At 46.1% G+C, this 18902-nt stretch overlaps 1 protein-coding gene across 2 annotated transcripts in view; it reads right to left on the reverse strand.

Annotated features, from left to right (window-relative positions):
• L2HGDH (L-2-hydroxyglutarate dehydrogenase) overlaps positions 1–18902 on the reverse strand; it is a 265162-nt gene that overhangs the window by 21958 nt on the left and 224302 nt on the right. For both annotated transcript variants that reach the window (XM_069638978.1, XM_069638979.1), the window contains one exon: positions 9668–9825. In XM_069638978.1, the coding sequence (XP_069495079.1) occupies positions 9668–9825 (158 nt within the window). The remainder of the gene's footprint in view (positions 1–9667; positions 9826–18902) is intronic.

The following is an 18902-nucleotide window of genomic DNA, read 5'->3' on the forward strand; positions in this document are numbered from 1 at the left end:
GGACCCCGGGGGCTCCAGCTGAACGAAAAAGCTAGAATGAGGCTGGCTCAACTCAGTGGTGACTAAATTGGGGTTGTAGCTAAACGGTGGCAGCTGGCGGAGCAAGGCTTGCATAGCCTGCCTAGATGCATACCCCACGCATGGTTAGTTGTATTCTCTTGTGTCCGTTTGACGCAGGACTGGGGCGACAGGTGCTTCTAGTTAGGGGTAAGTATGGGGAGGGGAGAGTTGGGTTGTTTGTAGGGTCGTGTTTGGGAAGGTACACAGTGCATGAGAAAGTCTTACAGACACAGGGTAACAGGGTGGGGGTGGAGCGGGCAGGGGAGGGTGGCCTGTGGCATGCCAAGGTTTCTCTGGGATGATGGCGCATAAGGGGAAGGTCTTGCTGATGACCTGGAATGTAAACGGGTTGTGTTCAAGCGTTAAGCACAGGCTGGTACTACAATTTCTTAATAGGCAGTCCCCAGACATTGGATTTCTCACTGAGATACATCTGGCGGGAAGGGAGTGCATGTATTACCTCAGAGCCAACTACAGGGTGGCATTGCATCCCGGGGGACGCTCATACTCCTACATAAGAGGATCCCATTTCGGTACGAAGAGGTGAAGTTGGACCCTAGGGAACGCTTTGTGATGGTTAAGGGGGAGCTATGGGTGGCCACCTGGGGCTTGGTTGCGTAGTATGTGCCCCCTCCACTTGCGCCCAATCTTCTTTCAGAACTTCAGGGGCTCACCCTTCAAAGTCAGGCAGACATATGAGTGCTGGAGGGGACGTCAAATGAGGTGTTGGACCAGGTCCTAGACAGAACGCACAAAGGCACCAGGAACCCGGTGCTTTGCATAAAACTGTGCTCTTTCGCCACTGCCCTGGGCTGGGTAGATGCATGGAGATGGCTGCATACAGCAGACCACGGATCTTCCTTTTTTTCTGGGGTTTACACATCCTTGTCGAGGATTGACTATTTGTTTGTCTCATCTAATAGATCTCATAGGTTGCTGTCTGCTAGGTTCTTGGCCAGAGGGATATCAGACCATTCCCCACTAGTCATTGAGCTGAATGCAAAGGCTAAGTCTGTCGGTGCTGGCACCTGAATACCTATTACCTGGGGGACCTGGAATTTGTGGAAGAGCTGTCTACCAAGAACAAGGAGTATTTCACTATAAACATTGGAACTGTTGACAGCCCCGTTATCCTCTGGGAGGGCTATAAGGCAACACTGCGGGGGGAGGTGGTCTCAGTGGTGGTCGCCATGCCTAAGAAACACACAGAGGCGGTGGAAGAGGCAGAGAGGGCGGTACCGCTAGCAGAGGAGTCGGCAGAGGCAAGGCTTTCCTTGGTCATGGCACAAGAGGCAATGCGCAACATGGCATTGGATAACGCCAAGGAGGTGCACTGGGCTAGACAAAGTCAGATACATGAGGTAGGGACAGGGGGAGTCGGCTTGTGCAGGCCATACAGGACGCTCAAGGGAGACACCTGACTGACAAAGATATTGTGTGGGCCTTCGCCCAATTTTATGAGACACTTTATAATCCTGCAATAGGGTGTGTGGAGGCAGAGGGTTCTGCTACGCTGGAGCGGTTGCCTCTTCTAAAACTCACCGCTCAGCAGGCTTTCAGCATGGAGGCAGACATCTCTGAAGAGGAGATCTCTGCTGCGCTAGCACAGCTAGAGACGGCAAAAACGCGGGGACCCAATGGTTTCCAGGTTGAAGTATGGACGTGATTAAGGGAGCGGGTGGTTGGACCACTGCTTTGCCTATACATGCAGTGCAGACGGGATATGTGCCTTCCTCCTGATCTCGGAACGGCTAGCAAAGTGGATCTCCCAAAACTCTGTAAACCCCCAGAACAATGCGCCTCTTATAGGCCAATATCTTTGATAAACTAGGAGGCCAAGATCCTTCTGGCTTATCGCTTACTAGGTGTAATCGGTTCTCTGGTTCACCTGGGTCAGCGCGGGTTCATGCCTTCGAGGTCCACACGGATGAACGCGCAGGGTGCAACACGCCATAGGGTTGGCTGGTGACTTGCCGCACTCGCTGGCTCTCCCTACAATAGACTTTGAAAAGGCGTTCTGTGAGATGGGATTCGCTTTGGGAGATCATGGGTTGCATGGGGTTTGGGGATAACTTTTTGACCTGGGCCCGCCTGCTCTACACCTCTCCTATGGCAACGATCAGGGTGAACAGAGTCTCCTGGCGGACCTTCTCCCTTGGGCGGGGCATGAGGCAGGGATGCCCCCTCTCCCAGATGTTTATGCTGGCGGTCGAGCAGCTTGAGATACAACTCAAGGATAGCCCGGAATGGGTGGGATTCAGATAGCCTTGGGTGTGTGGGGGGAGGAAAAATGTAACGCTACGTGGATGATCTCCTAATTTATATGAGCAACCCAGGGGTTTCCGTGCCTGGTAGTGACATGTATATTAACGGCATACTAGGGCTTTGGAGGGATAAACATTAATTGCTAAAAGTCTGTTTGGTTCCTGGGGCAGATGGAATTCCACGGGACTGGCCATATGCAATTGCAACCTCGGGATAGAAATACTTGGGTATTCACCTGAGCCCAAACCCGTCACAATTTTCCCGGCCTAATCTCTCGCCCATGGTGAACAGGTTTGCACTGGATACAACGCACTGGCAATCTCTCCCACTGACCTTGTTGGGCAAGGCGGTCCTCTTTAAAATGCTAACACTTACTACATTTCTCTATGCCTTGCAGAACGCCCCACTCCCAATCCCCAGACAAGTTTTTTGAGATTGAGGGATCCCTACGTGGGTTGCTCTGGGGAGGGAAGCAACCACGGGTGGCATTGAGGACACTCAACAATCAGTATGGGAGGGGGTATTGGCTTGCCCAATCTCCAAAGGTACTACTGGGCAACAGAGTTGGGGGTAGTGAATGATTGGCTGCATGGGGACCCGGCACTTCTTCACATAGCGCTCGAGTGTAGAAAGATGAAGGGGCGGACACCTAAGCAGGTACTATATGGGGGGGGCAAGAAACAGAGGGACTCTCCCAGGGTTGACGTGGCACACATGCCAGATATGGGTGAAGCGCACCGGGATGTTGGTTGGGTGGGCAGGCTGACTTTAGGCCAGGCCATCTGGCACAATACACACCTGACTGAATTGCTAAAGGTGGAACATTTTGGGAGCTGGGAGGCAAGAGGGATAGCCACCCTAGCAGATGTGGTGCAGGAGGGCCGGCTTTGCTCATTCGCGATGTTGAAAATTAAATTCCGCCTGACGGAAATGGAAAGGTTTCGATATGTGCAGATAACACACGCCATGAATACTCCATTTCCAGCTTTGGAAGAAATTCCGAAGAGCTCACCACTGGAAGCTAACTTGTTCTCGGCAGGTATCCCCTCCAAGGTAACGTCCACTCTGTACCAGGTGATCACGGCCTTCGGTGCCAAGAAACTGACCTGCCTAAAGGAGGGATGGGAACGGGACGTAGGTCAGTTGGAACCAGAGAAGTGTGTGGAGGCTTTAATGTTTCCAAGAGAAGTGGGAATTGCGGCCAGATTGCAGCTAATACAATTTAAGATACTCCACTGAGTATACTCTTCCCGTACTGCATTGGCCAGGTGGGGCATGGTGGGAAGTGATGTTTGTTTCAGATGTGGATGGTAGGGCAACACCTTCTATCATATATTGTGGGACTGTGCACAGGTCTAGGTTTTCTGGGGGAAATGTATGCGGAAACTGTCCACGGTGATGGGGGCTCAGGTGCCTAACAAACCGAAACTGGCTCTGCTGGGGATTTGGGAAGAGGCCAGGCTCACGAAACACGAAAAGTCATTTCTGGTGGTATCAATTGGGCTCCCCAAGAGACTGATTGCTGCATTCTGGGGCTGTGCGGAGGGCCCGAGACTGAGCCATTGGACTGCGGAAGTGGACCGATGTGCATCCCTGGAAAAGAGAGTGTATAGGGTGAGGGGCTGCCCTGAGACATTTTTGAAGATATGGGATAAATGGGTGGGGGAGGGAGTATGATTGTCTGCATTGTTTCAATCCCGGACATTGAAGAGGGTGTACTATTACCCGCTGGCTTCCATTGTTTTATTATGTTATTGCATTTGTGTCACCCTGTGGAGATGGCTGTATCATGCTTAGACCTGCCAATGTTTGTTTTGTTTGTTCAGTTATGGCAAGCATAATAAAAAGATCTGATAAAAAAAAAAGAGGTGGGGCATTTGAGATAGGGAGACAGATGGAGTGAGTAAGATACAGACAGAGAGAGAGAGAGAAAGAGGCAGAAAAAAAAGAGAGAAAGAGAGTCACAAAGAAAGAGAGAGACATAGACACATCGATCGACTATGGAACCTCTGCTTTCCATGAGAAAGACCGTACACACAGAGCACTCTTCCCCGTCAGCCCCCAATGGTGGTAAGCAGCTTAGACGACATATAAAAGTTCCACCCCAAATCTTACCCTCTGGCTGGGGAGAGACCCTGGCATCACAGGCGAGCCACAGTCAGAAAGGTCAGCTTCTATCTGACCTCAAAATGGCAGCATGGACCTTTAAGCCGTTGGTCGCCGCTGTGAATTACTCATTACCAAATTTGCCAAACAGGGAAAAGGAAATAAAAAGACAGCAAGCTCTTGATCCAATTACACCATGGAAGTGCAATCAGAAACAGAACAAAAGCAATCTGAGTCGAGTGTTCGAATTAGCATGGAGAACAGCCTGCACAGAAAATAGGCACTGGTTCGGACAGGTAGTGCAAGATCGCTAGAGACAGTAGAGTAGGAACCTAATATGGGGACAGAGGTTGGGAGAGCCCAGAAAACGGAATCAGAGACAGAACCCTAAGCCTGCTGAGGGTTATAGCTCAGACTATGGCAAAGACCCTAGCACAGTTAGCTAGAAGGGGAAACAACAGTTGCAGTCATTGCCACAGCTAATGGAAGGGGCCAGATCGAGAGAAAGTGAAGAAGCAAGCCAAACGCCTACTGGGACTACATCTGAGAAAATGGAGAACAGACCCCAGGAGAGTGCAGAGAAGAACTTAGCCCAGAAAGGAAATCTATGGTCGGTGAGTTATAAAAATACAGCCTGACAACAACCTTAAACAAAGGGGAAGAAATATCTGCTGGTACAGTATAAAGGGGTACAATCATCATCATCATCGGCCCAGAAATGTGACCCATGGCTAGAGGAAGATAATATTTAAGCCAACCCATAACTTAAGTCAAGGAGGAGTACCTGCTGTTTGGTGAAATCAAGAAGGCAGCTGGTTGCTATAATCCTGGTAAACTAAGAAACGCTATATTCCACTGACAGTTACGCCAAAAAGCCACCTAGCCACTGTAACCCTAACATTGAGTACAGTCAAATGTCATAGGCCAGAGAGGTCTGAAAAGTTTGGTTCTCCAGATGTATTGGATTACAACTCCCATCAGTCCGATCCTGCATAGACCTATAAAGGGAATGGAGCAAGAGCCCCTCCACCGTTGTGCCCCCTTTTCATAAGGCCTTAACCCTCTGTATAGGTCTTTGAACCATGTCCCTCCGGCCTTTCATCCACCCCACCCTTATTGGCTACAAATATATGGGTCACGTGACCCAGAACACAAAAGCCTGCACCTCTGCACCGGAGCACTCAACGGGTATTTTACAGCACAGGGCAAGAGAAGAAGAGGTGAATTTCAGACCCTTGAGGCGCTTGCAGACTCCTGCGCCATTGTGCCCCTCTTTCACAGGCTCAAACCTTCTGCATAGGCCTTTGTCCAATGTGCCTCCTTTCACTTTCAGCCTTCCCCCAGCCCTGGTCACCTGCCCCTGATTGGCTACCTATAGGGGTTATGTGAAGCAAACATGGTAGCCTGAGCCTCTGAGCCGGAGTGTTCACTGGGCATTATCCAGTGTGGAGCACAGGAGAAGAGGGGAGTTTCAGGCTCTCAAGGAACTTGAACCCCTGCATCATTCTGCCCGCCTTTCACAAGGCCCAAACCCTCTGTATAGGCCTTAGTCCCCTGCCCCTCCCTTCACCTCACCTCTGGCCTTTCCTCTATCATGCCCAACTGACCGCTGATTGGCTACCAATACAGGTCACGTGACACAAAACACCCACAACCCTTTCCCTTCCAGGGCAGCCTGACCCATGCAGCCTCGAAGGGCAGAGACTAAGTGTGCCTCCTCTTTACCCGATGCCCCAGCCCTGTTCTGCAACACCCTTCACTTGGAATCATCGAATTACCAACATTAGGGTAAGGGATTGTGCTATGAATAATAATTTACCTCTGTAACACGTTGCCACAGCAATAGTTTGCCACACTGATAGTCTCCCACTGTAATATATTGCCACCTTGATATGTTGTCACAGTGATATCTGTACCTTTGATAGCCTTTTCCTTGTAATAGGCTGCAACCCTGATAGCTTGCTAAACTGAGATAGTTTGGAACTCTGATAGTCTCAAACTGTGATGTTGCCACTGTGATATGTTGCCACAACATTATCCCATTATGACAAACTGCCACCATGAAGATGTGGCAGTTAAATAATTTGCCACTTTGATACCACTGAATTACAATACACCATCACTCCCCTTCCGGGGTCTTCGAGAGCTGCCCCATCATCCTAAATATAATCTTTAATAAAGGTTCCCAGAATCTCCTGCCCCCGTTACGTGCACAAAATTGACAAGCCATTGGGACTCTTGAGCACTGGAACACTTGACTACTGCGCTAGAGGGCTACTTGGCCACTGGACAACAAAATAAGCATACCCTAAACACAAACAAGATATTGGGGGTCATTACAAGTTTGCCGGTCATTACAAGTTTGCAGGTATCCTGCCGGTAATTCTGACCCCATCTACTGTTACCAGCACCGGATATCCAGGAATTTCCAGGATATTACAGGTGCCGGTAAAGGCAGTAAATCCCCCATTTCATGAGTCCCATAGGACTCGAGGGATGGGATTGCCGGAATCAATGTCACTGTTAATACCGGTGCCGGTAATTCCAGCATTTATTTGTCGGTGGGTGCCTGATTTAGCTTCAGGTCTTGACTCAGAAATTACTGGCAATTTTCCCAGAATAGCAAACATGTAATGAGCCCCCTAGATAATCCTTCAGCAACCACTCAACCAACATCACAAACGTAACCAAAATGCCTCGATCATGGAAAGGCCACAAGCCAAGTACTACCCATACCCAGCGAAGAAAAAACAAACATTATAACCTACTACCTCGCAGAACTGAAAAACACCAGGCAACCCAGCACAAAACCTCTACAAGGAAGAGAGCCCTTCTGTGAAAGCTTGACCTATGCGTCGCAATACCTGTGTACCTACAAACCATCTCAACCAGCAATTGAAAGACTTTCAACCATAAGGAGAGAAGAAGCAAACACCACTAATGAATTTAACAAGGATCAAAGAACTAGAATAGTACTAACCCACCACAACACACCGTCCTTCACCAAAAGCTGACGAGACAACTGTACTCACCATTATGTAAACTGGCTACCAATTCTTCGTTCTGGGCAAATTGTGCAAACAGCACCAGTTAACAGGCCCACAGACCCATCACGTTTGTTTTTCTCACAGCCACTTTTTAAGGCACAATCTATTATAGATTTAAAGGTGTGAAGGCAGGCGTTCAGTTACCAGTCTTTAGCTTCTCCTCCTAACGCACGTTTTCATGACTTCATCAATCTTCAGGGAGGCTGAGTTTCTTTGTTTTTTCAGGCGGGTCTGCATTTCTGTTTCAGGTGTGACAAGTTAATTAGCTCTGAGGATTCTGGTACTTGTATTTTTCGCACTTGATTTTGCTGGTAGACTGGTAACAGAGCGCCTGCCTTCACATCTTTAAACATTGTTCCAGGAGTCCCGGTCTCACAAGGCAGTGCAGCAGGGCCATCATGCCTTACATTGGAGAGCCACAACCATGGCTTTCCCCCTCCCCCCATCAAGGGGAACAGTTGTGCTATGGAGGGAGTTGTTTCCAGTCACCTGCCAGCAAAATCAAGTGCAAAAAATACAAGTACCAGAATCCTCAGAGATAATTAACTTGTCATACTTGAAACAGAAATGCAGACCCGCCTGAAAAAACAAAGAAACTCAGCCTCCCTGAAGATTGATGAAGTCATGAAAATGTGCGTTAGGAGGAGAAGCTAAAGACTGGTAACAGAGTTCCTGCCTTCACATCTTTAAACAATCTATTATAGGGTTAAATGTTCCAGAGTTAAACATGTAACAAGACCCGGTTCCCTGACCCAGATGATGGGGGGGTGGACCAGGGAATGCTCCCCATGTCCTGCAACGAGGAGCAGTTGGGCGCCCATGGCCCCCATGGTCATCTTATCTCACACACCTGCAGTCAGGCAGGGGGCATTGTCAAATAGCATCAGTGGCATTTGAAGAGCAGACATTGTATTTGTGATAATGTAGGATTAGGTGGAGCTAGGTGTTGGATCGAAAGGTGAGCGTTCCCGTATGTGTGACTGGTGATGGTGAAGCAAAAGCAGCTTGAAATTCATATGGAGACCAACGACTCTGACATCTCTAAGAAGTCAAACTACCAACTGCACCTCCTCAGAGGTATTCTTCCTTTCCTTTCCTTGCCCCAGAAGCTCACTGTCTCTAGAGCTCTGGTTCTCTCTAGGCTGGACTATTGCAACATCCCCTTTGTAAACATGCCTGCTTCTCCCTCTGCATCTCATCTAGAACAGGACTGAAAGACTTGACCTTGGCCTCAAGCCCAGGGATTGTATCCCTCCAGCACTGAAATCTCTGCATTGGCTCCCAGTAGCAGCAAGGATTAAGTTCAAGGCCCTCTGCATCGTCCACAAGGCCTTCTGGAGCCCGATTCCTCAATACCTCCAACTCGCGCTTCGTAAATACCTTCTTACTCGAGCTCTTCGCTCCTCCACCTCCAAATCCCTCAGGGTCAGTTGCTTCTCCAAGCTACAAGTTGGTAGTCAATCTCATTCTTTGGTTGGGGCCTCCCTCTGGAACAGCCTCCCTGCCTGTCTGAAACTCGAGTAGAACCATCTCCTGTTCCGGAAGCACCTCAAGACCTTCCTCTATGCTTCTGCCTTCTCTCTTCCTCTCCCCTGTGGATATCCTGTCTGATACTGCACTGGTCACCTGGCTACCCTCCGAATTATGGCCCAGGTCCCTACCCGCCCAGTTGCACACCCCGCACTGCTCCCAGCAACCCTTGCACTTGGGTCTGTATCTGTAACCCTACAGTCCCCCTACCTGCACTTTTGGACAACTGCTGTCTGCACTTAACCTTGCACCTGTCACCTGCTGGCCGCACTTCTTGTTATTGTTTTGATACCATGTACAGCACTCCCACCTCCCGTTTCCCCTTGTACTTTTCCCCTCCCGCCTCCCATGCACTTGCACAATCTCAATGTGACTTGGCCTAGTAAGACCATTGTCTCTGTCCTCCCTCTGTTCCCCCTTCCTTGCCTCGCCGCGCCTTGAAACACTTGTGTATAGGCGCGTTACAAATGCCATATCATATCATATATCATAACTAGAGCATGCCAATCATCAAAGTAAATTCCTATCAGGTAAGGAAAGCAAGAAACTATCATGTTCCTGTCCTTCCTCAAACATGAAATGGATTCAAAGAACCTGTTTTAGAAATAAAGAAAAACAAAAAATATGACATTGTGCAAAATATACGAAACCCCATTTACCTGAAGGTCACTGCATCAAAGAAGTCAGTGGCGCTGAAGTCGCTCAGTTTATAGCCCTCCCGTTTGAATGCCAGCACTGCATTAGGACCAAGCCAGACACTGCCATCCATTCGTGGAGTGAAGTGGACACCCAAAAATGGAAACCTGGGGTTTGGAACCTGCAGATCACATAAAGAGTATGGTGGAGATCAAAAGAAAGCTGAAAAAAATGCATCACAATTACCATGCATTCTACCATTTGCCAGCAGTTATGAACCGACAGAAGACAAAAAGGGACTAATTATAGCGTTGTGAAAAAAGGAGAAGGAGCCTTGCTAAGGGACCAAAAAGGCTTTACCAACCCTCTACACAAATGGAATGACTAGGGTCTTACAGCAATTGGTTGAACGATTAGAAAACATTTTTAAAACTTTTTTCTATTTTGGGCACTGGAACAAATGAGGTCTTGACATAATAATATGCTAACAATACATGTTTTTGTTTCTACTTCAAAGCCAAGAAGCAAAATACCCTCAAAATGCCATGGATTGCACTCCCACAGTGCTAAAGTGATTTCTCAAACCCATGGGCCCGAGTCTCAAAGATCTCCCATGGACCAAATAAAGGAGATGCCCGAGACCTTCTGAGAGGTACACCTGACAGGGGTCTCTAACCTTTCTTTCTCCAGATGTTGGACAACTCCCATCAGTCCGATCCAGCATGGTTAGTTGTGAGGGATCATGGTAGTTGTAGTTGCAATACATCTGGGAAGCCACGGGTTGCAGTCCCCAAACTAAACCGGTTTCACAAAGCCCAAAACCGGAGTAAATGTGGCAGGTGCTTCGAGCATCCTTGAGATGTTCATGTACAATTGCCATTCACAATGGTTTGTTAAAAAACATCTAAGAGACTCTCCATGCATCTCAGGATTTGCTTAATTGGGTTTTCTCAATCAGTTTGAGGTAGCAGGTGCAAAGGATCTCCCAATTTGCTCCACTGCAAACCTTCACGCATCAGGATAATTGTAGCAAGAGATAAAACGTTGTGGGGGGCCATTAATTAATGCACACACTCAAAGAAATAATACTTAATTTAACAATTCAGAATACAACCTTAAGCTTCATAGCATAATGCTGTACAGACATGTTGAACACGGCTCAATCACAGCTCCCTACCTTACAAAAAAGGCCTGAGTGAAGTACAGCCATGTTCTACGCAGACGGCACCCCCCCCACAAATCATACACAATTTACAAATTGTACAAAACCAGGGGGCCAGACTGTGCCTCAATGCAAAAAAAGATACAATTACATGCAGTTCATCTTAAAATCACTAATTTGACATGGTTTTTATGTGATTACATTTAGAGAAGGTATGGTCATGGAGGCATTCGCCTAGTGCTGGACCCCCACACTATTGGTTGACGTAACGTGGGCTCCATATGCTGCATATATTGCTGTGCCACTAAAATGGAAGGGCCTTAAAAGACTGCATTGACTTGCAGCACCAAAAGAGGCAGAAAACGGCATATGCACCCTACCAAGCTTAATAGATAATAGGTAGCCCCAAAATATGTATACACCCCAGCCGGAACCAGTGCTAAATAACTACACTCTCAAGTTCCCAAAGGATGCTAACAATACTCAATATTATATAAACAAGGTATTTTCAAACAATTTCAACATACAACTGATATTTAGCTAAAAAAATGTATGTTTGTACAATTTATTTGTACAGATTACTCAAATTCCTACACATTATAATACATATACTTGGATGTGTTCATATTTGGCTATGTGTATATCCAGTGTGCTGTTGGTGACAAGGACAGTACCCTGAAGTTCCACAACCAAAATGCACAGTTATACAGTCGTGGTAGGTCAGAAACGTGAGACGGACAAGGTGGCATTGTGAGTAATTTCCTTTTACTTTTACACAAAACTGAGTTGTCCCTATGTCTAAGGTTCTACTCTATCAAGGAAAATATCCAAAAAGGACTAGTGACGAATCTGAGGATATCGTCCCTACTTCACTAGGGAAAGAGGGACAGAGAGTTGCATACTTGGCAAGAGAACGAACCAAGTGGCAACAAACCTGTGCAAGTCTGGGTCCTGCACCCAAATATGCAAGAGACAGAGGGTCTGGAGCACTGCAGTTGCATACTTGACAGGAGAGTGAACCAAGGGTTTGAACTTGTGCAATTCTGAGACCCGCACCCATATCAGAAACCAAAGTCTAAAGTCAGGAGGGTCTGGGACCTAGAGGAAGAGACCTTTGCGAGTCAGGGACTTGCTCCCACCTATTAGATTGGAAACCAGGGGAACAAAGACTCTGAAAATGATGAAGCAAAACCTTTACTTGATAGAGGAGTAGGCCAAGTTACGGGGATTGAAGGACTGGGAATACAAGAGACAATTATTTGTGCGCTATCCAGTGTCTTGGAAATATAATAAACCTAGGGGAAAGGAGCAATACCCTAGCTTTATTACCAGCGAACCTGGAGACTTTTCAGTTTACTGAGCTCCACGAACACTGTTTATTTGAAGTGAAGACATTCATTGTACAGTTATAGCAGTATATTAGTGTTAGGGGCAGAAGTACGTTTACTTTGGCCATGACAGGGACTGACCATATTTATAGTTTCTGACTTCCTGACATTTTCAATAGTTTCTTTAGAGGCAGGGAAACCCTTCTTAATTTTAGGAACAGAGGTATTTTTCCAACCCTTTTTCCTTTAAAAAAAAGTCTTTACCCAAAATGATGCCACCCTTGTGTGTGAGTCTGACTTCTGCACCCTTACATATTGTGTCAGAAATGGGATCTGATCTGGTTGACACAAACTGGGAACCCTTAATGTTATCAAACGTAGTGGACAAACTAGTATCCCTATCCCCATAGTAGCAACTAAAGAATCCATAGAATTTGATCTTGCCAGTAGTAGAGAAGTAAACCAAGAACCAGGCGAAAGACAACTAATACCGACAGATTTATTATTGACTTCCCCTCCCAGGACGTACATCAGGTTAACTTTGAAGTCAGGATTGGTCTGGAAAAATGTGATGGCCAGTGTAATAGACCCCGGCTTCAGAGGGGATGTCAAAATAATCTTACAAAATAGTGGCAAACAAACCTATCATACCAATCAAACCGGGGGACAAAGTAGAACAAGGTATCTTGGAGAAAGTCCTGTTCCCCAGAAAAACAATTATGACAAGGCCATTGTTGCCTGTTCTTTTTCAGTTGGTCAAAAGGTTTTAGTACTTTTGCCCACATCTGAACACAAAATACTTTCTCCTTGGCATGGCCCTTATGAAGTTTTAGAAAAAACGGGACTCTGTAATTATAGGGTATAACAACCAGAACGAGGGGCCAAAACTCAGGTTTATCACATCAATCTTCTAAAAGAATGGAAGGAGGACGCAGCTGAGACAACTGCAGTGGTGATGGCCAGTCTCCTGATTGATGAAGCAGAAGAAATCAGTTTATTTCCTCCTGATTTACCACCGAGTAGAAAACACGAAATGTAAATTTAACTAAAGCAATTCCCCAATCTCTTTAAAAGTGAACCCAGGAGGGTAGTTTTTTTCATTATATCCGTACCTCTGCTGATAAAGTTGTTAATTTAAAACCTTACCAGTTTCCAGATGCCCATAGAGAAATAGTCTAGCTGGAAGTGGAGAACATTTTAGCTTCCAATATCAGAGAGCCATCACAAAGTCCCTGGTGCTCCCCAATAGTCCTAGTGCAAAACCCTATCAGTCCTGGAGGTTCTGTATTTTAATTAGACATTTAAATGCATTATCCCAGTTCAACAACTATGCTATGCCTGGGATAGACAAACTTATCGATCAACTGGGATCTGCAAAGTTTCTTTCCAAAATCGATCTAATGGTATTGACAAGTGCCAATGAATCCGTCTGACCAAGTAAAGACCACCTTCTCCATTCCTGTGGGACTATTTCAATTCAAAGAGCCCCCATTTGGTTGTCACGTAGCACCGGCAACCTTTCAGAGATTAATGGATCAAATCCCAAGACCATTCTATGGATTTTGCAGGTCCTACTTAGACGACATAGTTATTCACAGTAATACCTGGGAGGAACAGCTGTTACACTACACCTCTACAAAGTCACCAGGGCTCTAAGAAAGGGTGGTATTACTGCCAACCCAAAAAGTGCCATTTGGACAGCCCGCTGTTAAGTATTTTTTTTGGTTTGTTAATGGACTATTGCAGTCTCAAACCGAGCAGTAAAGGAACACACAGTACCCAAAACCAAACGAGACTTAAGAGCTTTTCTCGGTTTGTTTGGATACTATAGACGTTTCCTTCCAAACCATTCTTCCATCACCGCTCGTCTTACCGATAAATTAAACTCTGCACCCCAAAAGCTTAAATGGGATCAAACTGACCAACCCTATTCCAACACTTTAAAACATATCCTTTGCAGTGTCCTGGTATTGAAAGTGTCCAACTTCACTAAGGAATTTATCCTTCAACAGATGCCTCAAAGGTTGGGGTAGGAGCTGTTTTACCCCAGGAATATGAGGGGAAAGAGCACCCAATATTTTACAATAGGAAGCTCTTCCCTCGGAGGTAGAATAATGCAACAATAGAATTGGAGGCTTTAGGCATAAAGTGGGTAGTGGGATACTTAAACTATTACCTCACTGGTAGAAAGTTCATGCGAGTGAAACACTAACCCCAGAATTATGCACTGGTTTCTTGATCTCCAACCATATTGCTTGTCTGTAGGAGACCGTAAAGGTCAAAAGCAGGGAATGTAAACTTTTTGTTCCATTTCCTTATTGGAGATGAAGAAACCAGCAGCATAAGGGGAAAGATATGTGACGAATTTGAGGATATCGTCCCCTCTTCCTTAGTGGGAGACCTTTCCTATGGGGCCAGTGTTGTGCTTCCAAGTAAAATAGTCCCCCTGGGCGTGGTGTACAGTGGGATTATCGCATGGAGAGGGAAGCCCCCTCTGAAATTGGGGATGATTGTTCTCAGAGAACACAGATTTCTTCCACCTTAATACACCCAGCCCCCGCTCAGATACCAAATCCTTCCCCCTCATTTGTAGGCACTATTCCCCGTCCTGATGAAGGCCAATATAGTTGCTGCATTTCACTCCTGGTACAAGGCCAAAACACAGGTGTCTCGACCATTCCATCAAACAGTGCTCCTCACGCAACACTGTTGATTAAATTGTTTTGGCATTATTCTACAAAAATACTGCGCCTCAGGTAAGGTGAAACATTTTTCAGTGAAGATTGGATTCACTTTAAATGTATCAGTTTGTCTCCATGTGTTTTGATTAATTGCCTATGTAGGGAACGTATGCTTTTCTTTTACATGTGTAAAGATTTTTTGATTCAGTAGGTTTAATTTGTTGTTGGTCAAGATAACAATTCCAATAAAATAGTGGGTCATCACATATCCGGACTCAACCTGATCGGTTCTTTGATTTATAAATGCATCGCCCATACGTGCCTCTCCAACACAGCGCCCTCCTACCTAGCACACAATATAACCAGAGCTCACTCAGATAGACCCATAAGAGCGGCCTACACCAACAGACTTGCTGCAACCAAAATTTAAACTGACAAATCCTAGTGGGGCGAGCTTCCCTACCTTTGCAGCTAAACAATGGAACGTGCTCCCAACTGTCATTTGAGCTGATAAATCATACTGGGCATTCAGAAGAAGACTGAAAACTTGGCTGTTCCCATAACTCTAAACATTCAGCGCCACTCTGGCCAACAGAGAGACTATAGACTATATTCATGACGCTGTGTCCTCTATCATGCATGTTTGTGTAACTGGAACTGCAACAGCGCCAGGATGCCTCTGGGCTTGGCGTGCTCTACAAATGTAAAAAATAAATAAATACAAATAAATAACTAATATACCTTTCTAGGGACCTCCTGTCCTCTGAGGTGGGGGAGGGTGTTCACCCCCAGTGGAATACTGCTTGCTGTGAGGGGGTCAGCAATGAGAGGCGGACACACAATTGAAATATTCTCAATATTTGCCATGTTTATTAAAATAGAGTTTGGAAAAAAGCCTATCTTGCCCTAACCAAAGGAGAATGTCCCTCCTATGAAAACAAAACTAAAATAGTTGACCTTGTGTCTAAATACATCTAACCCTCACACTAACATATAAAAGAAAACAAAGACCAGTCAGGATTTATTCTAGGACGCTCTGCACACAACAACATACGTAGGGCGATTGATTTGGTAGCCTTGGCCCCCAATATGCCGGGTCCGTTTTCCCTCCTATCCCTTGATGCCCATAGGGCATTTGACAGCATGGCCTTAGACTACCTAGCTATGGTGTTGAAAAGTTTTGGATTTGGCCAGAAATTCCTGAAATTGATCCTTTCAAATTTTCAGATTCCCTCAACCCAAATTAGAGTCAACTCACTATGGTCAAAGTCGATTCTGTTGGGTAGAGGGACTAAACAGGGGTGTCCCTTATCCCCGTTAATATTCGCCCTAGCGATTGAACCCCTGGCTCAGCATATTCGTTTACATCCGGAGATTAAGGGCTTTGTCGTTGGGAGCCAATGTCATAAGGTTGCGTTATATGCAGATGACATCCTCTGCTTTTTGAAAGACACCCGGCTCTCTCCCCCCCCCCCCGGTCTGGCCCTCCTTGATCACTTCGGAAACATTTCGGGATTCACAATAAATATGACCAAATCTATGGGGTTAAATCTATCGGAAACTCCCGAGTCATTGAAGGTTCTGCAGAGCCTTTCCCCCATCCAGTGGACGAATACATCCATTAAATACCTAGGTGTTCAGCTAACGCCGACCTTTGCGGGGCTGCTAAAAGCTAATATTCCGGCACTGCTAAAGGAAGCCAAAGATTCTCTGGGGAGGTGGTCACTCCAGGAGATATCCTGGTTGGGGCGAATATGTGCCATCAAGATGGTGCTGCTCCCTAGGCTTCTCTACACATTCCAAGCCCTTCCCATCCTGATCCCCGAACGTGATCTCTTGGGACTCCAGAGAGAAATCTGTCGATTTGTTTGGAAGCGCAAAACCCCCCGTATCCAACGCAAGCTCTTGACTCGCTGCTGTTGGGTGGGTGGATTGGGCCTTCCCTCAGTTGTTCGATATTACTGTGCTTCCCAGGTTGCCGCCATCCTGAGATGGTCTCATACAAGAGAACCCCCTAGATGCCAAGATATCGAACAGCACAGAGCCGGGATACCTCTCCATCACTTGCCCTTTTCCCTCCCAGGAATCGCGGGTCCGTAATGGGCCGCTTTTGCCTGGCACTAAGACCTCTCTCCCTGCATCGGATAGATTTTGCACCCAAAGAGATATCATACCGGGTCTGGGTCCAATGTCCCCGGTACTGCAAAATCCAGACTTCACTCCAGGGCTTCAGCCTAAGTCTTTTCGTCTATGGTCAAAAGGGAAACCGCTAGCATTAAAGGACCTGTATGAAAATAGTTCTCCCCTAACTTTCGCCCAGTTTAAAGCTAAATTCAATCTTCCAGAAACCGAAAGGTTTAGGTATATCAAGCTAAGGCACTGGATCACCAACCCAGGGGTTAGAAAAGCAGCTACCAGACCCCCTACAGGACTGGAACTGACGGTAGTGGAGGGTCAACTCACCGGAAGGGTGGCTACATGCTACCGTTTGTTAGAAGAAGAAGTGAGTGAAGAGAAAATGTCCTATATGGCTGCTTGGGAAAGGGAGCTAGATAGGGAAATTGACAAAGGGACTTGGCAGAGGATATGGAGAAGGGCCCACAAGGTCTCTAGATGCACCACGGTAAGGGAATGTGCGATAAAAATCTGTTTTTGTTGGTACTTCTCTCCGCAGAAATTTCATGCGATTAACCCTGACTATCCCGATACCTGCTGGCATGGCTGCGTGGCAAAGGGAGACTCAGGCCATTTATGGTGGTACTGCCCAATTATCCAGTCTTTTTGGTTGTAGGTTAGATCCAAGATTAGAGACATATGTGGAACCCTTCTTCCCATGGATCCGCTGGTAATGGTACTGGGAGCCACCCCAGACGATGGCACATACCCACTGTCGGGCCCCAAAGCGGACTTGGTAACTCAACTGCTCATGGCAGCCCGGCTTACTCGTGCCAGATTTTGGAAGGACATTGAAGGACCCCACATTGCATACTGGTGGGTTAAGGTGTGGGATCTGTTGGGCTTGGAAAAGCAAACGGCGACCCTAGAAAGGAAAATGGATAAATTCTCTAGAATATGGGGTCCCTTCTTAGAGTTCGTGGCTGAGAGGGAACACATGTCTTTTCAACCTCGTATGATGAAATATTTCCTGAATCCTTAAGAGCCCTCTATAGGGGACACCGGGGTAGTCCAAGGTGGTAGTTGAGCTGATTGATGGTGATTGGACCCTGAATCGGGGTGTTAATTTATTTTTTTTTCTCTTCCCTCTCTGTCAATGTTTGTTGTAAACGCATCTAACTTGAGTTAAACGTTTCTCTTAATATGCCAGTTATTAATGAATTTGATGATATGCGGACTTAATTCTGATAAAAAAGAAATATCGCTGAGCTGATTGTTTTCAATTGATTTTTATTATGCTTCATATGAATGTATCCGACAATCTTTGTCCACTTTCAGCAAGACAACCCTTGTTTTCCAGGTTTAGTTTCCTTTGTCAGGAAAGGAAATTTCTAAATATTGTGTTTCACAAAAGTTATTTTAAGGATTATGAACATGTCTTTTCCCTGGTTATTTTCCTTAAGGTGACAATGGAAAATGCTCTTTTTAGAATAAGGGTAGACATTTATTGAAAAACAGTTTTGTAGTATTCAGGATGGTGAAAGCAAAAAATGTACAAATTTAACAAGTGTTTGGTTGGTTATGATAAAGTTATTTTTCCAACACACTTTGGATTTCCCGGTGTACTCCCTTGCCAGAAATTCCTTCAACTGAAATGTCCAAGTGCAAACACGATTCAATAGAACAATCCTTCTTGTCTTCCCTTTGGTTGAAATAGATACCCTGATGTACTCGCCTGCCAGGTATCTTTTCCCAAAGAAGGTTCAGCAATAAACTTTGTATATCCTGGTTTACTCTCCTGCCAGAAATATCCCCCTCTTGACTCACACACATAACTGGTGTACTCTCCTGCCAGGTAACTTAATGAAATAAAAAGGTCTCAATACTTGATACTCTTATCATACCTCTTCACAACAGCCACATTTCTTTTAAAGGTTCTCACAATTGTATTTCTACAGAGGCACAACCTTAT

The sequence above is a fragment of the Ambystoma mexicanum genome, chromosome 14, assembly GCF_040938575.1.
Source record: "Ambystoma mexicanum isolate Mex_15411 chromosome 14, UKY_AmexF1_1, whole genome shotgun sequence".
Taxonomy (NCBI): domain Eukaryota; kingdom Metazoa; phylum Chordata; class Amphibia; order Caudata; family Ambystomatidae; genus Ambystoma; species Ambystoma mexicanum.